At 45.3% G+C, this 25,725-nt stretch overlaps 1 protein-coding gene across 2 annotated transcripts in view; it reads left to right on the top strand.

Moving 5' to 3' along the window:
- The window catches only part of PHTF2 (putative homeodomain transcription factor 2), a 181,546-nt gene that overhangs the window by 45,431 nt on the left and 110,390 nt on the right, over positions 1–25,725 (top strand). For both annotated transcript variants that reach the window (XM_060244685.1, XM_060244686.1), the window contains exon 2: positions 2,408–2,464. In XM_060244685.1, the coding sequence (XP_060100668.1) occupies positions 2,408–2,464 (57 nt within the window). The remainder of the gene's footprint in view (positions 1–2,407; positions 2,465–25,725) is intronic.

The raw sequence follows: 25,725 nt of genomic DNA, 5'->3' as shown, positions 1-25,725 counted from the left end.
CACCCAAGGTGAGGGGAAGGGAGGAAGGAGTGGCTGAGGCAGTTGTGTGCTTGTACTGTTTGAATAGGCATTTGGTTTATTTTTTGTATTGTAGCTCTTTGCCATGATTTAAATAATCCAAAACAATGTGCCTTGTACTAGGTTACTGGTTTGTTTATTTATTTTATTAATTTTACACAATATAATGAACATGATGCTGTCAGCAGAGGGGCTGTAGCTCATTGGAAGAGCCTTCGCTTTGCATGCAGAAGGTCCCAGGTCCAGTCCCCAGCATCTCCAGTTTTAAAAGGCCCAGGCAGTAAGTGATATCAAAGATCTCTACCTGAGATCCTGGAGAGCTGCTGCCAGTCTGAGTAGACAATACTGACCTTGATGCTCTGAATGAAGCAGCTTCCTGTGTGTTCTTGTGTGGTTATTCTTTAGGTTGGTTTTTGTTTGTTTGTTTTGCTGCCTGTAATGGAAATCTTAAAATAAATCTTTGACCTGAATGAACAGCAATTAAATATTTATAATTTTATTTTTATTTGTATAATAAATCCTTGATAGCTGAATTTGAATTGCAGCAGAAAAATCATGGTGGTTATAAGTCAGCTTATAACCTTGTGGTTGGGCAAAGAGAGTGAAATGCAAACAAAGATCGTAGTATTTCCATGTTTTGTAGCAGGCTTCCATCAAAACTGTTCAGGAACAGGTACAAGTAAAAATAGTGATCTGCTTAAATATATTCATCCCAATTGTATTGTGCAGTTGCACAACAGCTGTATTTCTGGAGGTTTGTTCTACCCTTGAGGGTTAACATACAAAACATCTAGTTCTATTTATAGGCTTGGAAGACAAAAATAGCTTCATGCAGTGATGGAATTATGGTAAGCGTCTGTAACCAAATCTGCAAAAGAAATTTAAGCAGATGGAATCTGTTTGCCCAAACTAGATTTAGTTGGCAGGCTGAGACATAAAATTCTGTTGCAGATAGCATTGATTGTTTATGGTCAAAGGCCAAATAGAACCAATCACATAAGGCATAAAATATGTCATAAATAACAGTGTTAAAATACCTAAATGTATTTATGTTGTATGTTTGCGTGGTATGATTTTCATTCAGCATGTAAGAGGGCAGCATACCTAGGATCGTCATTACAATAATCCTGTAAGGTAGGTTAGGCTGACACTATAGTTCTCTCTTAATAGTGCCTGTGAAATTCTTGGAGTTTTCTCATCATTTAGCTTTATTTTAATAGAATCAGGTAAAAGCTCAGAGCTCCTTTTCACCTAATATTTGACATTCAGGAAAACCCTTTTCTTTTATAAGAGGTCCTGTAAGAATATACAAATCAAGACATTACTGTTATCATTGTTGATCAGTATAACAAATGAAGTATGGTTTCCGATTGGAACAATTTCTATAATGTAATTTGCTCCTGATCTGAAATTTTAACATGCTTGTATCTAGGGCTTTTTGTTTAGCAGGAACACAAAGGAACACAGTTCTGGCTGGCTTGGCATCAGGGGGTGTGGCCTAATGTGCAAATAAGTTCCTGCTGGGCTTTTTCTACACAAAAGCTCTGTGCGAAAAAAATGATGATGCCAAGGGGTGTGGCCTAATATGCAAATGAGTTTCTGCTGAGCATTTCCTGCAAAAAAAAGATATGCTCTTATCCTTAGGATTATTGCAAAAAGTGTTCCAAACATTAAATATTTTACCTTGAGAGCATTCTACAATCTGTTATAGAAGAAATCTCTGAAAACTAGGCCCAAGCATTATTTGTTTGATCAGGTGCTATAATGAAAAATATTTGTCTTAAGACCTAAAAGTCCTACGTAATAAGAATTAGCAAATGATATTTATGACGGACGTACCTACTTTTGGGTATAGTTGGGCTTAATAGATCTTTAGCCAGTAATTATGCATAATAGTTGATTCTATTCAGAAGTGTGTTCCATTGATTTCAGCAATACTTACAGTATGCATGCTTAGGATTTCAGATTTTACAAAAACAGCATTTTAGTATTGTTCTAGAATTGCTTGTCCTTATTTATTTACATGTTTTGAACAGTTGTTGAAAAATAATTTTGCCAGATTTACGTATTTTATTTTAATATTCAATGTTATGCACCCAAATATTATTGCACAATAGAGTCTAAAGTATAAAATTCTATGCAAATAACTGACAAACCTTAGGTATATGATTCTTTGGAAATAATTGACAAAATATGATAGTTACAGAAAAAACTTCACTAAAATGTGTGGTTGTGGAATATTTAGAAATTGATTAACCAAACATCAATCAACCTTTCAATTTAAATGCCTTTCAGTGTATCGTTTCAATATGCCATAGTTTACTGTGAAAAAAATATAATTATGCTGGATAAACGCAATTTAATGCTGACTTTCCTGTCTCCTATTTAGATTGGGGCTTATGATCAGCAGATATGGGAAAAATCTGTAGAACAAAAAGAAATCAAGGTAAATCTTCTTATCTTAGCAAACCTGTTTGGCATAATTTGGTTTGAAGAATGTTGGGGGTTTTAAAAATTCTTGCATTTTTTGTCATTTATCCCACAGTAGTGATGAAATTTATACTACTACTTATTATTATATTTAAAGATTGTTAGTATTTTCATAATTTAAATTCAACTCTTTAACATACTACTTGAGTTGGCTCAAGAGAGGGCAGGATGGGACATGGAGACTTCATTTCAGGGCCAGAAAATCTTTCTTTAGGAGAAACTGGGAAGTGTTTGTGTGTTGCTTCAGTCTAAATTGGTTTCCAGTTTAATGTAGATGTGAGCTTGTGTGTAGAGACACTTGTCTTAGATCAGGAAGCTGTTGTTAGTTTTGGGGTCCCCTCTATAATAAATACATGGTTTTCTTTTTAGTTAGAATTACATGAAACTATGCTTGTCACATACCAGTATTGTTTGTCATATACTTTGACTTTTACATGACTTCCTTTATAGTTCTAGTTTACTTTTCCTCCTTTTTCATCTTGTCATTGTTTTAAACAGTTTGTTAAATTGGTAAGTACTTCATGGCGATTTGTGTTAAGCAAAATAGCTTTTGTAGATTAACTGTGTCTGCATTTTAGTGTGACTAACAAAACCCCATCAGTATTTTACAAGCTAGGTACTACTTACTAAATGCCTCAATGTAACTTCTGTATTTAGTTTCAAAAGCTTAGGTATGGGCGTTATACATTTCTAAAAACACATGAAAATGTAGTGTTGGCACTACAGAACAGGAATTCTTGAAGAGAAAGCATGAAACCTGGAGTAGGCAGTGGATATTTATAATGTATTATGGATATGACATCTTAGTTTCGTGGATCTGCCTTTAAATTCAGCTTCAAAATGTCTTACTTTAGTTTTTCTGGTATAAAATCTCTTCAGTTATTGTAGCTTCTCTTGGTGCAGCACTATGAACAGGCGGTTGGGAGCTTAACAGCACTCAAACTAGCTGGAGTCCTTACTTAATGGATAATAAGCTTTCTGCTTGCCTTGGTTACAGTTGTCCCTGTGCAGGCACCATGTAGCAAATGCATCTGCCAAATCATTCCTTCCTCAGTCACTTAGGTTTATTTATTTATTTAATCAGATTTATATCCCGCCCTCCCCTGACAGGCTCAGGGCAGCTAACAACAAATAAAAACAATATAAAATATTAAAAACAAAATATACAATAAAATCATTTTCATTCATCTTCATGGCTTCTGTGCAGTCCCACATGCAGAGGTTACTTTTTTCAAGATTTCTAGTTCTTTCTATAGATCCTGAAATGCTCCCCTGCCCTGCAGCACATGCCAGCCTTTTCCTGCCCAAACCAGCATGTATTGGAGATGGGAGGAGCAACCCTTCTTAAGTCCTGTCTTTTCCACTTGTGGAAAAAGGACCTTCTTGAGCCTAGCTCTTCAAATTACCTCAGTTTTGTCAGTGAGAGAGTTGCTTGTTTTAGGATGTAATGGCTCTTTCTAAGATAGACGAAGATGGTGCAGTCTGACAATCACAAGCGCTGTCCTACTTGCCTTGGTGAATCCCATAATGTTGCAACCTGTTTCATCTGCTACCAGTTCATTCTCAAAGCTTGGCAAGAAAGAACATCTCAGCTAAAACTTTCCTATGGGAATGACTACTTGGAGCCCCAAAGAAAGACCAGCCCATTTGGAGGGCTAAAGAATCAGAGGTTTAGGGCTGTAAATCCTTTGGTGGGGTCAGCACCCTACAGAACTACAAATATTGTTGGCTCTGAGGCTACTACCAGTTCAAAGAAGTTCTTCAGAGCTGCCATCTAAGAAGTCAAAGTTCAAAGCTAAATATAAGGATGTTCCTCTGAATCATTCTTCAGTGTTGAAGGTTAGTATTCTTTGACATGTTTGGCCTCATAATCCGTTGCTGCCTCCTACACTGGCAGCTAGCCCTCTAATTATGTCCTCTGATGATGTCCTCTGATGATGAGGTGGTAGAGATCCAACCACTATTGCCTGAACCCACTCAACCTCCATTGGGGAAGAAGTCAGCTGCATTGGATCCATCTGCTTCATCAATTCCAATTGGCCTCCACCTCAGGATCCATAGTTTCCCTATCCCATGGCTCCATCTCCCATATATTGGCCACTCAATTTACCTTGGGAAGAATACACTCTGTGCTTTCATCCTCCCTCTTTGACATCTGTACTGGTGGTCAGTTCTGATTGAGCTCCTAGTGCACTGAAGTCATTCTTGTCTCAACCACCAATGTTGTATCTTCATCATCTATTAGAACTGAAGGAAAAGACCTTTGATTCAGAGGATGCCAATGCTCTCTGGAGTGGGCTCTGATGCCCCATAGGCAGGGCTCATTTGTAGAAAAATAGGTGGTGGAGCTCATCCAGGGATTGTTATGAAGCTGCACCTACTGTTCAATGGACAAGGAAGGTGGGTGTGGAGGAAGATGGGGAACCCTCAGAAAGGTTCAGGAGCTGTGCTCCTGTGAGCTGCTGCTGAATTCAAGGTCTGCCCATAGGAATAATCTCTGGATGAGGCAGTCAAGAGTTTCAGGCTCCATTTCTCCCACTGAGGATGTGTGCAATTAATTTGTATAGCAAAATCCCTGGAACTGGATGTTGTGTGTATGGGTCCACAACCATGGGAACCAATTCTCAAAGTTCTCTACTCTGCTTCCTTGGGCCCAATAGCATTTCCCATGTTGCAGAGGCTGCTGGATATTGCTAAAGGGGTGTGAGCCAAATTTGCATAAGTGCCTGTCTCTTCTGGGAAACTAGAGGCCATGTATAAAGTTAAGGTACAAAGGCTACAAATTTATCTTCCCCACCCTGCGGCTAATTTGCTGGTCACTGAGGTCACCCCCTTGAGGCACTGTTCCAGGGACCATACTTCACTCTTTGATAAAGAAGGGAGGAAGTTGGAAATCTTGGGGAGAAAGGTTTATTATTCTGGTGCCCTCACACTCTGCAAAACAAAAGTAATACGAGCAGAGGCAGTCAGATTAGGGAAATGGCAAATTAATGCTGCTGGGGATGCAGCAGATTCGGCAAGTAGAGCTACAGCATCTGCTGTTGTACTATAGTGACACTCCTGGTTATGCTGTACTGCTCTACCTAATGACACCAGGGCAAATTTACCCTTCAAGGACAAAGATCTCTTCAATGCCCAAATGCATGAGGAGTCAGAAAGAGTTTGAAAAAAATAAACTCATTGCGAACACTGGCTCACATGCCCAAGTCTTCAAATAGAGGTATTTCCTCAGGCACATCTCACAACTTCAGTCCCAGATTACAGATCTTCGTGCTTCCTGTGCAGTCCCACACTTGGGATTCTGAGCCCTGGCTTGAATCCGACCTCGGAGAACTCCAGTAGCTAGTGTCAACATTTTTGGGGCGGACACTTCAGGTCAGAAGCTGAATCCACTAACTACCTGGCCCTACATTTATCCTGCTTGTTTTCTCTGTTTAAGCATTTCACTTCGCTAACCAGGTCACATCTCTCCTTCCTGAATCCTCAAATAAGCTTGTTACCAAACCGCAAAAGCCTGTTTAAACAATTCGGTCTTACAGGCCCTGTGGAAATGAATGTAGTTTGACCACGTGTTGAAAGAACAGGTAGGCTAGCTTTTTGGCAGTGGGTAGCTGAGTGAATGGAATGAAATGCGCCTGTTTGGAGAAAGTGTCCATCACTACCAAGATCATGGTTTTTCCTTGTGATACTGGGAGTTCTACTATAAAGCCAACGAAACCACCGACCATGGCCTATCGGCGGTTTCTAACAGTTGTAATAGTCCCGGGGGGTTTCCTCCCCTTTTTTTAGCCATTATGCACACGGGGCAAGTGGCCACATAACTCAAAATGTCTTTTTTCATAGATGGCCACCAAAATTTTCAATTTACCTGGTGTAAAGTTTTTACATAACCAAAATGTCCAGAAAATTTACTATTGTGACAAAATTGCAAAAATTCCTTCTGGAGGCTCTTTGGTACATACAGTTTTCCTTCTCGGTACCAGAATCCTCCCTTTCCCTTAATAACCCCATCCGGTTTCTGGTCTCCCTCCTTTCCCACTTCAGTAATGAGTCTTTCCCCTCCCCACTTTTCTTCTTTTTTAGCTTTAGACCTAGTGGTTACCGTCCCTATCAGGTGATGGGGTGGTATAATAGAGTCAGTCACTTCTTCCTTTTGGCTATTGTATTGGGGGAGTCGAGACAAAGCATCTGCTAAAAGGTTTTTAGAACCTGAAATATGCTTTAAAGTAAAATCAAACATGGCAAAAAATCCTGCACATCAGATTTGTTTCTCAGTTAGTTTTCTACATCCCGTGAGTGCTTCCAAGTTCTTGTGATCTGTCCAAATTTCAAAAGGAACCCTGGCTCCCTCTAACCAAGACCTCCATGTTTTTAAAGCAAACATTACTGCAAATGCCTCCTTATCCCATACGGACCAATTCCGCTGTTCCTGAGAGAATTTTTTGGAAATGTATGCACAGTGTCTCAACCTCCCCTCATCATCGGGTTGCATCAGAATTGCTCCTACAGCAACGTCGGAGGCGTCACATTGGACCACGAAGGGTTGTAACTCATTAGGGTGACTAAGGATGGGTTCACTAGTGAATAGTCTTTTCAGTTTATTAAATGCCTCCTGACATTTGGCTGTCCATTCTAATTTTGCCCCCAGTCTCTTCGCTTCTGGGCCTTTCCCTTTTGTTTTGAGGAGGTCCATTAGGGGCAGCATGGTGTGTGCAAATCCCTGAATGAAATTACAGTAAAAATTGGCAAAACCAAGGAATGATTGGAGCTGTCTACGTGTCCCCCCCTACATGTCTACAGGTTCCCAATCTAGCACTGCTTGGATCTTGGCGGGGTCCATAGCCAACCCCTTCCCCGACAACCTATACCCTAGGTAATCCAGTTCTGTTTTGTGAAACTCAAACTTGGACAGCTTGGCGTACAGTCTATGGTCATATAGTGTACTGAGTACTTCCCTTACTAATTTCACATGAGATTGCAGGTTTTTGCAGTAAATAATTATGTCATCCAGGTATACCACGACACCTCTATACAAGTATTTATGCAGCACTTCATTTATAAAATTCATAAAAACTCCTGGAGCCCCTTGTAATCCAAACGGCATAACTAAGTATTCAAATTGTCCCAAGAGAGTATTGAAGGCAGTTTTCCATTCATCTCCCTCTTTTATGCACACTCTAAAGTAAGCATCCCGTAAATCTAGTTTAGTAAAGATTTTCCCTTCAGATACCATGCTCAATAGGTCTTTGATTAGGGGTGTGGGATAGGCATTTGAGGTAGAAATCCCATTGATTCCTCGAAAGTCCATGCAAAGCCTAAGCCCACCGACCTTCTTCCTTCTGAACAGTACTGGGGCTGCGTGGGGGGCGGTGGCCGGTCTGATGAATCCTCTTTTTAGATTTTTGTCTAAAATTTTTTGCAATTCAGCCTTCTCCGCCCATCCCACGGAGTATAGTTTAGCTTTAGGAAGTTCTTGCCCAGGGATCAATTTTATAGCACAGTCAGTGTCCCAATGGGAGGGAAGTTCGTTGGCTTCCTCTTTGCTAAACACCCTTTTTAAGTCTTTATACTCCTTGGGGATGGAGCATACTTCTTCTACTGTTAAGCATAGCCTTTCATTCCTTGGGGGTGGTTCAGGGCCCAAGATTTGTCCCATTGGTGGCGTTCGCATTTTTTATCTGTAAAGTCTATGGTTTGGTCTCCCCATTTAATGTCTGGTTCATGCTTAGCTAACCACCCCACTCCTAGTACCACGTCAAATGAGGCAGATGGAGCTATCACAAATAGTTCTGTGTCCCAGTTGTTTTCTGTGCCCACTGGCACCGCTTTCTATGCCCACTGGTCAAAGGATTCCCCTTTCATTACTGTCCTGTCCATTTGCTCAAATTGTATGGGTTGTGGTAATGGGATCTTGGGGAGACCCAAAGCTTCCACTAACTTGGGTGTAATTATTTCTCTCGTGCATCCTGAATCAATTAGGGGGGTAACGAGTTGTTGGATATGCAGAGGAGATCCTTGTCCCACAGCTCAGAGGGCAACCAATATGTGCCATGGAGGGGTCCACACTTTGGCTCCGTCCTCTCCTCTTTCGCCTCTTCTCTCCGGGGGAGTAGGGAATTCACTGTTAGCCAGAATTCTTTCCGCCATATGGTTAGAAAGTTGCCAGTCCAGTTAAATTCCAAATAGGATCACTTCCAAAATGTCAAGCATCGGTATTTCGAATAACCAAGCACTTGTTTAATACAAAGACTTGTTTTATTTGATAATCCGATGCTCTCCTTGAAAGTGATACAAAGTTTCAGACGGTACTGGCAGCGAAGGTTCATTGAAGCTCCCAAAATAAGCAAGCTTGATTATTTAAAACAAAGTTGCATTTATTGTATACTCCAAAGTTACTTCAGCATGATAGGCATTGGAACTGATGGCAAGCAGTTCGAGTCATTGGTATTTAACACTCTACATCAAAACAATTACAACTACCCCGCAATTTCCCAAAACAAAGGCTGCTTTTGCATGTGAGACTTTTCACACGGCTCCCCCTTATCTTCTACAGTTGGTGGTTACAGTTCCCGGCAGCAATGTCCTTGCTGCCTCTAGGGAGGAGGTGAGAATCTGCTGGGCATTCTCCACTTCAAAGAATGCTTAACAACTTTGATGTCCCTGGGAAGCTACTCTCTGGCTATTCCCTACTTGGCCCCCCCTCCTGTTCTACTAGCATATGTTAGTGAGCATATATGTGAGTTAATCAATCTGGTTATTAATCAGCTTTCAGCAATAGTATCAATGAACAGAGTCTGACAGGTACAGATTCTTAAAGGCTACTTCAAAAGCAATAGGAGAGATAGCTTCATACCATAACATACAGATGTTAATTGCAACAGATGTTCAAAGGGTACTACATACTACTATTATGTGGTTACAACTTCTCCCTGTTCCCAGGCATTCCTGCCTTTCTGATAAGATGTGTGAATGGGAACAGTTCGGGGGAGGCGCCTTTTTTCTGTCATCAAAGTTACTTGCATATTCTAAATCGTCTACCCAGGGGTGAAAAAGAAAGGAGAGAAAGGAAATGGGGGGGGGGGGGTAACCAAGCTTTGAAATGCAACTATGAGAGAGAAGAATTTTAAGGCGAAGAGGAAGTGGCTTCCATTACCTATATTGATGTAATACACAGAAATATCATGCTTGACACTTAGAGTTCTTTGAGGGGGTGAACAAACATGTGCACAAAGGGGACTCAATAGATGTTGTTTACCTTGACTTCCGGAAAGCTTTTGATAAAGTTCCTCATAAAAGGCTCCTTAGTAAGCTCGAGAGTCATGGAGTAAAAGGACAAGTCCTCTGCTGGATCAAAAACTGGCTAATTAATAGGAAGCAGAGAGTGAGTATAAATGGGCAGTCTTCTTAGTTGAGGACGGTAAGCAACGGGGTGCCGCAGGGCTCAGTATTGGGTCCCATGCTCTTTAACTTGTTCATAAATGATTTGGAGTTGGGAGTAAGCAGTGAAATGGCCAAGTTTGCAGATGACACTGAATTGTTCAGGGTGGTGAAAACCAGAGAGGATTGTGAGGCACTCCAAAGGGATCTGTCAAGGCTGGATGAGTGGCCGTCAGCGTGGCAGATGAGGTTCAGTGTGGCCAAGTGCATTTTGGCATTGGGGCCAAAAATCCTATCTATAAATACAAGCTGATGGGGTATGAACTGGCAGAGACTGACCAAGAGAGAGATCTTGGGGTCATGGTAGATAACTTACTGAAAATATTGAGACACTGTGCGATTGCAATAAAAAAGGCCAACGCCATGCTGAGAATTATTAGGAAGGGAATTGAAAACAAATCAGCCAGTATGTATCATAATACCCCTGTATAAATCGATGGTGTTGCCTCATTTGGAGTAAAACGTACAATTCTGGTCACTGCACCTGAAAAAAGATTTTATAGCATTGGGAGAAGGGCAACTAGAACGATGAAAGGGTTGGAACACTTTCCCTGTGAAGAAAGGTTAAAACGCTTGGGGCTCTTTAGCTTGGAGAAACATCGACTGCAGAGTGACATGATAGAGGTTTACAAGATTATGCATGGGATAGAGAAGGTAGAGAAAGAAGTACTTTTCTCCCTTTCTCACAATACAAGAGCTCGTGGGGATTCAATGAAATTGCTGAGCAGTCAGGAGGTGGCAGCAACGGCTACAAGCATAGACAGCTTCAAGAGGGGAATGGATAAGCATATGGAGCAGAGGTCCATCAGTGGCTATTAACCACAGCTTATTGTTGGAACTCTTTGTCTGGGGCAGGGATGCTCTGTATTCTTGGTGCTGGGGGGGGGGCGGCGCACAGTGACAGGGCTTCTAGCCCCACTGGTAGACCTCTTGATGGCACTTGGGTTTTTTGGGTACTGTGTGACACAGAGTGTTGGACTGGATGGGCCATTGGCCTGATGCAAAATGGCTTCTCTTATGTTCTAATCCCAAGTGTGTGACTGCACAGGTGACCAGTTACCTGTTTATTTCAATCCCCGCAGCAACATGAGGGCCTATTTAGCTTTCTCTATGGGCTGCCACAATTCTTTAAGAAACATCAGGGGGATGCAATGAAACAAACAGCTTCATCATTCCCCAGAGTGTCATCAGGACAGGGTAAGCTATATAGAGTTGGAAAGGACCTCCAGAGTCATCTAGCCAACCTCCTCCTGCACAATGCAGGAAATTCACAAGTATCTCCTCTACACACACCCAGTGACCTGTGTTCCAGAAGACAGCAAAAACCCCCTCCAAACTGGCCTGGAGAAAAATTGTTGACAGACACAAAAGTGACAATCAGCGTTTCCCTGGGTGTGTAAGAAAGGGCTGCAAGAACTAAGCACTGATGCAACCCTTCGCACCATCCTTCTCATGATCTGCCTAAGTTCACAAAATCAGCATTGGTGTCAGGTAACCATCAAGCCTCTGTTTAAAAACCTCCAAAGAAGGAGAGACACCACCTACCATAGAAGCCTGTTGCACTGAGTTACTGTTCTTACTGATAGAAAGTTCTTTCTGTTGTTTAACCAAAACTTCTTTTCATTTAATTTCAACCTGTTGGCTCTCGTTTGCCCTTCTGGGGCAACAGAAAACAACTTCACACCATCTTCTATATGACAGCCTTTCAAGTACTTGAAGATGGTGATCATATGCCTCTCAGTTGTCACCTCTCCAGGGTAAACGTACCCAGCTCCTTTAAACTTTCCTCATAGGACTTGGCCTCCAGACATCTCTCCATTTTCATTGAATTCCTCTGGACGCATTCCAGCTTGTCTATTTCCTTCTTAAATTGTGGTGCCCAAAACTGAACACAATACTCTATGTGGAGTCTTAACAGCGATACCATCACTTTGCGTGATCTAGGCACTATACTTCCATTGATACAGCCCAAAATCACATTTGGTTTTTTACTGCATCACACTGCTTACTCAGGTTCAGTGTATGGACCCCTAGATCCTTTTTGTGCATGTTATTGCCAAGACAAGTCTCCCTCATGCTATAATTATGCATTGGATTTTTCCTATCTAAACACAGAACATTAATCACCATTAAAATTCATGTAGCCCAGTTTTCCAGCCTGTCAAGATCATCCTGTATCCTGTCTCTGTCTTCTACTGTATTTGCTACTCCTCCCAATTTAGTACCATCTGCATTCTCTTTATTCCTACATCCAGATCATTTATAAAGATATTTATTTATTTATTTATTTATTTATTTTGTTCCACTTATATCCCGCTCTCCCCCCCCGAGGCGGGCTCAGGGCGACTCACACAGACATGCACATGCACGAATAAACATAATAGTGCAACATTAAAACCATAAAACAGAGTAAAATAAACATAAATACATAAAAATATTTCGGTGCTATGATCTTACAATTTCCAAATTTGTAATTCTCTGTACAGCAGATCTTAAGTTGTCTTCTCTGCAGCTGCTGTACAGCAGATTGTTGGTGGTGGTTCATATGTTGCTTTAAACTGTAGTGGCCAGCAGCCTAGTTCACAAATGCTTGGTGGAAGAGTGCTGTCATACAGGCCCTGCGGACTGTATGAGCTCTCGCAGGCCTCTGACCTCTTCCGGCAACTCATTCCACCAGCGTGGGGCCACTACAGAGAAGGCTCTGGCTCTAGTTGTCATGAGCCTGGCTTCCTTAGGGCCAGGGATTGTAAGTAGATTTTGCGAACCAGACCAAAGTGCTCTCCGGGGAACATGTGGGGAAAGGCGGTCCCTCAGGTATGCAGGCCCCTGGCCATATAGAGCCTTAAAGTTGAGAACCAACACCTTGAAACGAACCTGGTATACTATAGCCAACCAGTGCAGCGCTTTCAGCACAGATTGAATGTGTTCCTATATAGAAAGGCCCATTAGCAACCAGGCTGCTGCGTTCTGCACTAATCGAAGCTTCCAGGTTTGAGACAAGGGCAGCCCCATGTAGAAGGCATTGCAGTAATCCAATCTTGAAGTGACCGTGGCATGGATCACTGTTGCCAAGTCACTGCGTTCGAGGTAGGAGACCAACTGCCTTATCAGCTGTAGATGATAGAAGGCTGTTCTGGCGGTGGCTGCCACCTGGGCCTCCATATTTAAAGAGGGTTCCAGGAGCACCCGTAAACTTTTGACCTTTGGCACCGGTGTAAGTAGTGCCCCATCCAAGGTCAGTAGGAAGACCTCAGTTTCCAGACCGCCATGACTTAGGTGCAGGACCTCTGTCTTCGTCAGATTCAACTTCAGTTGACTTAGCCTGAGCCACCCTGCCACAGTTTGAAGTGCCATGGTCAAATCTTCTATGAAGGAGTTGGACTGGCTGCCCATCAGATAAAGCTGGGTGATATCCACATATTGATGACATCCCAGCCCAAACCTCTGGGCAAGGGGGTGCATGTAGATGTTGAGCAACATTGGGGATAGAACTGCCCCTTGTGGCACACCACACACAAGTGGGTGCTGTCGAGACAGTTCCTCCCCTGTCGCCACCCTTTGTCCCCGATCCTTAAGGAAAGAGGAGAGCCACTGTAAGGCCAACCCCCGTATCCCAACGGCGGCAAGGCGGCAGGTCAGCAACTGATGACCAACTGTGTCAAACGCGGCCGATAAGCATCAGTACTGCCGAGCCACTTCTATCCTGATGCCTCTGGAGGTCATCTGTGAGAGCAACCCAGAACCGTTCCTGCTCCATGACCCAGGTGGAACCCAGATTGAAAAGGGTTCAGTACGGAAGCATCATTCAAAAAGCTCTGTAACTGCACCGTGACCGCCCTCTCAATAATCTTGCCCAAGAAAGGCAATTTTGACACCGGCCGGTAATTTGCCAATACTGCCAGGTCCAGAGATGGTTTCTTTAAGAGGGGGCGGACAATTGCCTCTTTAAGAGGCTGAGGGAAGGTCCCTTCAGATAGGGACCAGTTTACAATTTCCCTCAAGGGGATCTGAAGTTCATCCTGGCTAGCCTTTATAAGCCAGGATGGACATGGGTCCAGCCTACAAGTAGTTGGACATACAGTAAAGAGCGTTCTGTCAACTTCCTCCAGGCTGAGTGGAGTGAAGTAATCCAAAAACTGACTAGAAGACGTACACGGAGCCTTTACTGTCTCAGGAGTGGCCGGGAGGTCGCAGCGGAGTGACAAGACCTTATCTGCGAAAAAACTCGCAAAAGCCTCACAGCCTATGTCCAATTCCCTAGCATCTTCATTACCCTGTAGGAGGGCAGTTAATGACCAAATTGTTCTAAACAATTGTGCCAGGCACAAGTTCGCAGATGCAATCGTGGCCGCAAGATAGACTCTCTTAGCAGCTTTAACTGCCATCTCATAGGTTCTCATAGACAACCTATAGGATGTTCTTGTCACTTCGTCACGGGCACACCGCCATTGCCTCTCTAGCCCTCTCAGCCCCTGTTTCATCAGCTGTAGCTCCGGGGTATACCACGGAGCCACCTTTGAGCGGGGACGGAGAGGGCGCCTGGGAATGATCTCATCAATGGCCATGGAAAGCCAGTTATGCCAGGTCTCCACCAGCTCATTGAGAGAATCGCCAGGGGGCCAAGAGTCTCGCAAAGCCATCTGAAGCCACATGGGGTCCATTTGGCTTCATGAGTGAGCTAAAATACGCCAGCCACCCGAACAGGGTTGGAGTGGAACATTCACACAGGCCTTCAGGGCATAGTGGTCCAACCATGGTACTGCATCAGCAGTGATACGGTCCACTGTCACTCCCACCGCAAAGACCAAATTCAGCATGTGCCCAGCCTGGTGCGTGGGAGTTGTTACATATTGAGAGAGTTCCAGTGCCACCATGGATGACACTAGGTGCATCGCCTGCGTGCGTCATCGGCATGGACGTTGAAATCACCCAAGACCAACAGCCTTGGGTGTTCCAATGCGCAGCCTGTCACTGCCTCCATCAGAGACGGTATGGCACTGGACGGTGCGTTGGGTGGTCGGTACACCAACCAGATAGCCAAACTCTCTCCTGTCTCCCACACCATGCCGACACATTCAATGCCAGTGATCTGTGGAGATGGCAGCGCCCGGAAGGAGTAAGCCTCCCAGATGAATACTGCCACCCCTGCCCCTTGCCCGCTAGTCCATGGTTGGTGGAGGACCGAGAAACCAGGCGGAACCTGCTGGGAAAGAGTAACAGTCTCCCCGTCTCACACCCAGGTCTCGGTCACACAAGCCAGGTCCATATTCTGTTCTAACTGAGAGTCCCGAAAGATCAAGTTCTTATTATTAATGGACCTGGCATTGCACAGCACCAATGTCGGAGGCGGGTACTTCTGCTTGACCCCACTGTCTGCAACCGTTGGGATGAGACACAGGCTGGAAGGAGGTCGAGCATTCTGATATCTCAGACTCCTTCCCTTAAATCTATGCCTCCTCAAACACCGCCACAAAATTTGCAGGAATTTCCCGCCAACCTGGAACTGGAATCCCAAGTCAGGACTGGCCCCAGTGAGTTCTCCCCCAGAGGCCTTTAGTGATAACTTTCAGACCAACATTCTCTCTCTGATAACATGGTTGATCTTAAGAACAGGACTTCAGTCTCTCTCACTCTCTCTTGCTTTCCCTACCTCCCTCTCTGTATCTAGTCTGCTGCTACACAGGCTTGCCACTTTCTGGAAAGTCAGGGAGATGGAAATTGGTCAGGGAAAGTCAGGGAAATTGATCTGAAGTCAGGGAAATTGTGATTAAAATATATTCAAGCAGTGGATTTTTGACCTGCTGCTGCAAGAGCATGATCTGTTCTTGTGGCTACTGAAATAGAGAAGTAACAGAATACAAGTCAAACTTAATGATGCCCTTTCCCAGCTCCACCTTTTTCTCAGCTCCCCCCCAGCAACCAGCCTAATATATTTGTTGAGCTCTGTCCTTGCATGATTTCCAAGGTCTGTCTGTAGCATTTGCAAAGCAAGGCTAGTTTAAACATTTAGCAAAATATACAAACTTTAAACATCTAACTGTTTTCATCCCTACCTGCTAGTACTGCATTTAACTTACATATAAAGATAAGCATGTTTTTGGGTCTTGCTTGTGTATGGAATGGACGTTTTGTCTACTGCTAAAACCCAGCACAGAGTTGCAAATGAGTTTTGCCGTTGTTGGATTTCACAGATAACTAGCACTTTCTACTCTGCACCATGCAAAGTAAATTTTGCAAATGTGATTGCTTGTTCCTGCTAGAGTTTACAGAGCGTCAGCTCTCTCACCCTCTTTGCTAACTTCTCCCACGCATAAAGGTTGCAAATGAGGGTTGTCCGCTTCTCTAGATTGCAGAAACTCTACCTCCTTTTTTACTGCTGATCTGCTCCCAGCAGCAGCTTTGGAAAGTTCCTACTTGTTAGCATTCAGAGTTTACTTGAATTGAAGTTTATATATCTTGGTGTAATTTTTGAAGCAGTCGGAAATCAGATGTTGCTGCAATTAACATTGAAAGAAGCTGATATTAAATCTCTGACAAATATTTTTGCAGTTGAGACTTGTGTAGTTGTAGCATGAAACATTTCATTAAGCCTTGCATTAATGCACCATGACCTATTCATTTTTTACTTGTGGTTATATTTGAATGGTGGTCGAGGAAATTGACAAATGTTGGTCAGAGAAAGTCAGGGAAATAAAAAATAAAAAGTTTAGTGGCAACCCTGTACAAAACAACATCCCTCCCCCCCCCCCCCCCCGGTCTCTGACTGCTTTCTTCTAGAGAAAGAGAAGGAGGAGCCGTCAACCAATAGAGGGAGGCTTTCTCTGGCTCTTTCCCTCCTTCTGCCTCCCTCAGCCAGTCGAGGTTAGGCTTTCTTTCTCTCCTCTGTGAAGCAGAGCAGCAGGTGGCTCAGCCAGTGGGAGAGTAGGGTCCCATGGGTGTGGGGGAAGGCTCCTGCCCTGCAGGCTTCCTCCATGGCTCTGACTGCTTCTCTTGCGGTTCCAGTGGTGTGGGGAACCATGACCTCATTGATCTTCTTCGTGGTCTCTTTGCAGTCCCACACATGGGGTTTTCCCGCTGGAACGAACCCGACCTCGGAGAATTCAAAGCTAGCCTTAGGCGTTATTTTCGGCGCGCACTTCCTCCCGCCCTGGGGAGCAGGCATCCACTGCGCATGCCTGGAGCGGGGGGAAGGCGCTCCACCCACCAGTTTCTTTCCGACCGCCGCCCGGGATAGTCCTTCCTCGTTGCGTCTCCTCTCAACTAGCCTCCTCAACCGTTTTTTCCCGCTACCGCTAATGTTCTTTCTTCGTTTTTCTGCTCCGTTTACTTCTGTCTGGTATAGTATAAAAAAGAAAAAAAGAAAAAAAAGAGTTCTTTATATATCCTCCTTTTCCCTTTATCTCTTCCCTTTTCCTCCTTCCCCCCCCTTCCCCCCGGGCGTATGGAAGGAAAAGAAGTTAAAATCACTTTTAAAAAGTGCATTCGTTGTGGGACTAAGATCCCCTCCTCAGACGGCCACGCTTTGTGCTTGTTTTGCCTGGGCGAAACCCACAGGATTGACGCTTGTGCTCACTGTGCCCAGTTCGGCAAACAAGCTAGAAAGAACCGCGCCGCTAGACTGAATAGTCACCTACTGACCCAATCTCTGCGTCCGGCTATGTCTCAATCTTCTGATCCTCAGAAGTCACCACCTTCCCTTACACCTCAGAGGGTCGGTACGGTCCAGGCAGCTTCTGTGGCTCTGACTCCCAGGAAGCTTAAGCCCTCAAAACACCCGAAGAAGCACCACGATTCCAAGAAAAAACATGGTGACTCGACGGGAAAAGAGAAATCTTCTTCGCCACACCAGTCAGCTTCGGATGCGAAAGCCGCCTTAGCGGTCTCTTCACTCCGAGTGCTCACGGCTCCACCGCCGCCTCCAGTCCTGACTCCGGTAGATGCTATCGAATCCGAGGTCATCCGAATTGGCTCTCGTTCCCCTTCGATACAGGAATTCCTGCCGGAGGACCTTTTGGCGAAGGAACCTACTCAGCCATCTTCACAGCTTCTACAGCAACAGCAACTGCAACAGCAACAGCTTCTACAGCAACAGCAACTGCAAAAACAGCTCGACCTTGATTCCTTCCGGGACGTTACTGTCCCTCGTACCTACAAGGACGCTATGGTGTCTCCCCTCCGCTTCGACTCTCCACGCCATCGAGACCACGCACCCGATAGGCGTCACGGAAGATCACTCTCTAGGGACAGACATCTTGCGTCCCCCAGAATGAAGCACCGGTACCAGACATCCCCATACCGGGAGAAGACCACACGATACCGTGAGCGATCCTTCAGTAGAGACGAAGGGAGTCGGTACCATAGCAGATCACGCTCCCCATCCCGTTGCTCCTACCCGCGCTATACGCCGTCAAGATCCCCTTCTATAGAATCTTACCGCACCTGTAGGCACCGTGACCCACGGCACCAGGATGTGGGACATCGAGAACGATACCACGACCGGTATCAACGACACGACTCGACTAGGTACCAACAACAGGACCCGGCACGGTACCAGCAGCAGAAGGACTTGGGCCGGTACCAACCACAGGATTCAGCACGGTACCAACAACAGCACAGCCCAGCACGGTACCAACAACAGCAAAGTCCAGCACGGTACCAACGCCACTTGTCATCTCGCTCTGAACATACGGTATCGCCTCGCCATCAGGTTCCAGTCTCTCCTACACCGTCAACATCCAAGCAAACTAAACCGCCCTTACCACCGGATCCAGAGGATCCACGGGACGAAGACGAGTCGGACCTTAAGGCTTCAGACTCTTCACAGTCCTTATCTCAGCCGGCCTCCCCAGCCTCTGACATAGTCAAGCCTGCAGATCTCTCTCCCTCAGAAGGGGCCAAGTCCTATTTGGACCTCATAACTGACATGGCCACAGCTTTGAACATTAAGTTAACCACCGACCTTCCCAAGGTTACCGACGTCGTCCACGACTTGATCAATGCAGACCTACCTGCTACTTCATCATTGCCCATGCTTCCAGTCCATTTAGAGGCCCTTAAGGAGGCCTGGGATAAGCCAGCCTCTATACCACCAACGTCCAAACGTGTCGAGTCACTGTACAAAATTCACGCTCCGGAGTCAAAATTTTTGTTTAACCATCCAGCACCTAACTCTATGATTGTGCATTCGTCGTCAAAAACTAAGCAAACACGCCACCCTGTTCCACCAGAGAAAGAGGGGCGTAAACTGGATACACTGGGGAGAAAACTTTATTCAATCTCCACAGCATCAGTAAAGATTAATAATTACATGGCTCATTTTGCGGCATATGCACACAATATTGCAGCACAGCTCACCACCCTGGTACCATCGCTACCTGAAACATCACAACGATAGGCCACCAAACTGCTAAGAGAGCTCAATCGTCTTAGCAAGCAACAAATCAACACTGTTCGCCACTCAGTTGGATGCACATCCAGATCAATGGCGACCGCAGTAGCTCTCAGGAGACACGCCTGGCTTCGCTCGTCTTCCTTACAACAGGACATTAAGTATAAAATAGAAGATCTCCCATTTGATGGGCAGGGCCTGTTTAATGCCACCACGGATGACATCCTTACCACCATGGATGACAGTAGGAAAAGAGCAAAGCGACTGGGGGTAACCCAACAGCAACCTCAAGGTAACAGGCAGAGACCTTGGAAAACCCCCTTTTACAAGCGCACTAGATCTCCAAAGCAATCTGATTACTGGAGAAGGAGGGCACCCCCTGCAAAGCAGCCCTTTCAACAACGCCCAAGACCGCAAGCTCCAAAAAAGACCACTCCTCCAAACAAGCAGTCTCTTTGACTTCACCCCCTCCACTCCCAGACTCCTTCCCTTCCTATCGACGTGGCAGTCCATAACAACGGACTCTTGGGTACTGCAAATTGTGAAGAAGGGTTACTTCGTAGAGTTCACCTCACAACCAAAGAACTCGCACTTCCTTGTAACCCCCCCCCCTCACAGGCTCTACAAGAAGAAATCAACATCCTTCTGGCCAAACAGGCCATAGAGCCAATCCCCCCCCAATACCATCGCACGGGGTTTTACTCCCGGTACTTTCTGGTACCGAAGAGAGACGGGGGCCAGCGCCCAATCCTGGACTTACGCAGACTGAACAAATACATACGTCCCACAAAATTCCGCATGATTACCCTACAGTCCACACTGCCACTCATTCCCAAGAACGCGTGGATGGCGCTGATAGACCTGCAGGACGCGTACTTCCACATCACCATCAACAGCTGCCACAGAAGATTCCTGAGGTTCGCCATAGGGGATGCCCACTACCAATTCAGGGCACTTCCCTTCGGCCTATCAACCGCCCCAAGGGTCTTGACAAAATGTATGGCAGTGGTAGCAGCGTTCCTCCATCAGCGGGGCATAGCCCTTTACCCCTATATAGACGATTGGTTGATGGTGGGAACCTCGGAAGAGCAGCTCAAGGAGCACATTCAAATAACACTTCACCTCCTCGCTACTCTAGGGTTGCAGGTCAACCACCAAAAGTCTCAACTCTCCCCCTCGCAGACAATACAATTCATCGGGGCATATCTATTCACCACAGACCATATGGCATACTTACCCATAGACAGGGTTACGAATATCCAAACCCTGGCCAACAATATAATCTCCCATCCGACACAAACAGCTCTCGTGTTTCAGCGCATGCTGGGTCTGATGGCAGCAACAACCGCCGTTCTCTCATATGCTCGGCTCCACATGCGGCCTCTACAACTGTGGTTTGTCAGAACCTTTCACCCACAGAGGCAATCACAACGGACGCTACTTTCAGCTCCCAACCACATTCTGCCGTCCCTACAGTGGTGGACAAGCCAGCACAATCTTCTACAAGGAATGCCATTCCTGAAACAATCACCTTCAACTGTTGTCACCACAGATGTGTCGAGGTGGGGGTGGGAAGCTCACCTCGATTCTCTGATGGTCCAAGGTCAGTGGACAGTGAACGAAAAGCTCCTGCATATCAACTGTCTCGAGCTCCTTGCTGTTCACAGGTCACTGAAATCCTTCCTGCCATCTCTGCACGGTCGCCACATACAAATAACATCGGACAATGTGGCGACTGTGTTTTATATCAATCGGCAAGGAGGGACTGCGTCCTCCCGTCTCTGCAAGATGGCACTACGCTTGTGGCATTGGAGCATCGCTCACAAAATCCATCTGACTGCAGTGCACCTACCAGGGGTGCAGAATACGCAAGCAGATACTCTGAGCAGGGTGACAGTAAACGATCACGAATGGTCAATCAACAGGAAGTATCTCCTCCCTGTCTTCACTATGTTTGGTGCCCCAACCATAGATGTCTTTGCGTCCCTGGACAACGCTCAATGCGACATTTTCTACATGAGAGGCCCTCCATCCTCCCTGTCACCAGGGGATGCGTTCCTACAAACGTGGAACGGCCCACTTCATTTCCTTTTCCCACCGATTCCGCTCATAACAAGGACAATTCAGAAGTTGCAGCTGGACCACACGAACTGTATCTTGATCACTCCTTGGTGGCCGCGCCAGGTGTGGTTTACCACTCTGCTCCTCCTATCGAACAGGACTTATCACTGCTTCCCGCAGATACAGGATCTTCTGTCACAACAGAAGGGCAGGGTCCTACACCACAATCCTTCAGTCCTCAAATTAACAGCTTGGAAGATCAGTTTTTAGGTTTTCCTGACGATGTCAGACACATCCTTTTAAACGCCAGGAAGCCTTCTACTAGGAAATCCTACACAGCTAAATGGAAACGCTTTACTCAATATGCCATGCGCAATAATTTCCACCCTGCGTCCTCCTCCATCTCGCAGATCCTTACTTATACCGTCTCTCTTTCGGAATCTGGCCTCACTTACTCCTCACTTAAGGTGCATCTGGCAGCCATCTCTGCCTTCCACCAGAGCATAGAGGGCCGTACAGTATTCGCACATCCTGTTACAAAATCTTTCTTGAAGGGAATTCTCCACCTTAAACCTCCGACGAGGCAACTCTGCCCTACATGGAGTCTATCTGTCGTGCTCAGTCAATTGATGAAGCCCCCCTTCGAACCAATGGCGTCTATTCCCTTGCACCTTTTATCGTGGAAAACAGCCCTGCTAGTTGCACTCACCTCAGCTAAAAGGGCCAGTGACATTTGCGCTTTTCGATCTGATCCGCCCTACACTGTCTTTCATCACGACAGAGTGGTTCTGAGGCCGGACCCAAATTTCTTACCTAAAGTGGTGTCACCCTTCCACCTCCAGAGTGTAACCACTTTGCCATCCTTTTTCCAACACCCCTCGGACTCGGGACAGAAATCCCTCCATAACCTCGACGTGCGTCGAGCCCTTGCCTTCTATTTGGACAGGACTGCTGCATTCCGCAAAGATACCGCATTGTTTGTTTCCTACGGAACCCACAAGAAGGGACAGAAACTCTCTATACAGAGACTGTCTAAGTGGCTGGTTGAGGCTATATCACTTTGTTACAAGTTAGCTAAACAACCAGTTCCAGAACCTCTAAGGGGACACTCTACTAGGGCACTAGCCACATCCTCCGCCTTTGCGAGGGGCATACCCGTTGAAGACATCTGTGCAGCAGCAGTATGGTCTTCATCGTCCACCTTCGCCACGCATTATGCTATGGACATTCATGCAAGGCGAGATTCTTCCTTCGGGCAAGCCGTACTCCGCTCCATTTTCAACTGAGATGCCATGCTCTCCAATGGTGAGTGGGAGTACCTTTACTCATCTGTTATGTATAACCTAACTTCTGAAATTTCTCTTTCAGAAACAGCACCCACCTCCGTGCAGGTTAGCTCATCAGTCACCCATGTGTGGGACTGCACAGAGACCACGAAGAAGATAAACAGGTTGCTTACCTGTAACTTATGATCTTCGAGTGGTCATCTGTGCAGTCACACACGCCCACCCATCCGTCCCCGCTGCTATTTCTGCGATTCTACATTCCTTAGACTATCTTGCACTTAACAGCGGCTGGAAAGAAACTGGTGGGTGGAGCGCCTTCCCCCCGCTTCAGGCATGCGCAGTGGATGCCTGCTCCCCAGGGCGGGAGGAAGTGCGCGCCAAAAATAACGCCTAAGGCTAGCTTTGAATTCTCCGAGGTCGGGTTCGTTCCAGCGGGAAAACCCCATGTGTGTGACTGCACAGATGACCACTCGAAGATCATAAGTTACAGGTAAGCAACCTGTTTTTCCTGGCCTCACTGGCTTGGGGAAGTCTGAGGCCTGATGGATAAGTTCTGTTGTCTGCACATGTATAGACAACAGTTTTTATTTGGGTGGTGGTGATTTAAACCCCCATGTATTTTTTTACAGTTTTTAGATTTTTCTGCAAACCTGGTGAGTCCTTCAAATGTGCAGGAAATTGGTCAGGGAAAGCTCAGGGCCTTCCCCCCCCACACACACACTTGTAAATTTAAATATCCACACAGACAGGACATGGTGGCTATTAGATATACAGATAGAGAAACGTTAAACAATGCAAGCATTAAAACTATTGCAGAAGCTCAGAAAACCAGGAATTTCTTCCCCAGGGGAGCAATATCTATTTTGACATGGCTTAACTAGGACTGCACATACATCCGTAATAATTCCTAACACTTTTTTTTTTTACTGCTGTAGTGCTGACACATGCATAAATTTCATGCCATGATCCTAGAGTTTTCTGTGTTGTAGGCAACCAATTTAGACAACGTCAGAATATATATGGTATGCCCTATTGGTTGCCCACTAGGTGTACCTTTCTTTGTTGTGGATCTCACCTGTTTTTCTATTGTGTGTTTACTCAGTTTAGAAAGATAAATCTACACAATTTGTTTGGACATTCTGAATAACTGGATTTCATCTCGAAGCAATATTCTTTAAATTGTACCCCTGCTGCTGCAGGCCCTAACCTGAATAGCCCAGGCTAGCCCAATCTCTTCAGAAGCTAAGCAGGGTCAAACTTGGCTAGTATACGGGAGATGGGAGATCTCCAAGAAACATCCGGGTGCGATGCAGAGGCAGTCAGTGGCAAACCACCCCTGAACATCTTGTGCCTTGAAAACCGCACAGAATCGCCAGTCAGATGTAACTTGATGGCAGCTCCCCTCTCCCACCCCCCCCACCTCCCCCCCAAAAACCCCTGTTGCAAAACAAACAGGTTGGCTCTCTGGTTGGAAATTCTTCTAAAGAAATTTAAAGAGCTGTGGATTTACTGTTAACTTCAAACAGAGTTCACTAGCAGGGCGGTCTAGTGAGGGATCTTACAGTGAGGGATCAAATCCCCCTTTGAAAAGGAAGAATGGAAGAGATATGAAATCTGTATTGAAACATCCTGCAGCATTTGCTTGGGGGACACTGCGTGGCTAAGTGACTGTTATGATATCTCCAGTGTATCTGGAAAGGCCACAGTCTTATGTTCCAGCTTGTCTATATCTTTCTTAAATTGTGGTGTCCAAAACGGAACACAATATTCTAGGACCTAGGTGAGGTCTAACCAGAGTACAGCAATACCATCACTTCACGTGATCCGGACTCTATACTTCTGTTGATACAGAAGTTGAATTTGTTTTTTCAGCCTCCACATCACACTGCTGTCTCTCATGTTCAGTGTAAGGTCCACTAAGACCCCTATAGATCCTTTTCACACATACTACTGTCAAGATAAGTATCTCCCATCCTATAATGATATATTGGATTTTTCCTACCTAAATGCAGAACTTTGCATTTATCACTGTTAAAATTCATTTATTTGGTTTAGCCCAGTTTCCAGTTTGTCATAATCATCCTGAATACTGACTCTGTCTTCTACTGTATTTGCAACCCCTCCCAATATAGTATTATCTGCAAATGTAATAAGCATTCCCTCTATTCCATCATCCAAATCATTTATAAAGATGTTGAACAAAAGAGGTCCCAGAACATATCCTTGAGGCACTCCACTTGTCACTTCTTTCCAAGAGGATGAGGAAGCATCCACAAGCACTCTTTGGGTGTGATCTGTCAGTTTGATACAGGCCCACCTAACAGTAACAGGATCCAAATCACATTTTACCAACCTGTCAGCAAGAACAGTATGTGGAACCCTATCAAAGGCCTTACTGAAATCAAGGTAATCTATGTCTATAGCGCATGGAGACACACCATCCACCAGGCTGTCTCTTCCTTTGAGAACGCACGCATAGCTGGTCTTGAGGACAAAAGGAGATTGAGGAAGAATCGCACTGCTGCAGCACCAACCCCAAATCAGACTTTTCCCTGCAGCCACTGTGGCCGGACCTGCCTGTCCCGCATTGGTCTTGTCAGCCACCAGCGAGCCTGCAGCAGGCGTGGACTATTGCACCCTTCTTAAATCTTCGTTCGCGAAGCCAAGCCGAGAGAGAGAGAGAGAGAGATCCAGCAATGTAGGAAATTTCTCAAAAAAAGGAGATTAGGTTAGTCTGACATGACTTGTTCTTGAGAAACCCATAATGGCTCTTAGTAATCACAGCCATCTTTTCTAAGTGTTCCAGGACTGACTGAAGATTTGTTCCAAAAAATTTCCAGGTATAGACATCAAGCTGAGGGGTCAGTAGTTACCTGGATCTTCCTTTTCCCCCTTCTTAAAGATGGGGACAATATTTGCTGGCCTCCAGTCTTCTGGCACCTCACCTGTTTTCCAAGAGTGCTCAAAAATAATGGACATAGGCTCAGAAATTAAGTCCGTAAGTTCTTTTCGTCCCCTTGGATGCAGTTCATCTGGCCCCGAGGA

Source organism: Heteronotia binoei, chromosome 8 (genome assembly GCF_032191835.1).
Source record: "Heteronotia binoei isolate CCM8104 ecotype False Entrance Well chromosome 8, APGP_CSIRO_Hbin_v1, whole genome shotgun sequence".
In the NCBI taxonomy this organism is placed as follows: domain Eukaryota; kingdom Metazoa; phylum Chordata; class Lepidosauria; order Squamata; family Gekkonidae; genus Heteronotia; species Heteronotia binoei.
The sequence above is the reverse complement of the archived record's forward strand: the minus strand, read 5'-3'. Positions and strand labels throughout refer to the sequence as shown.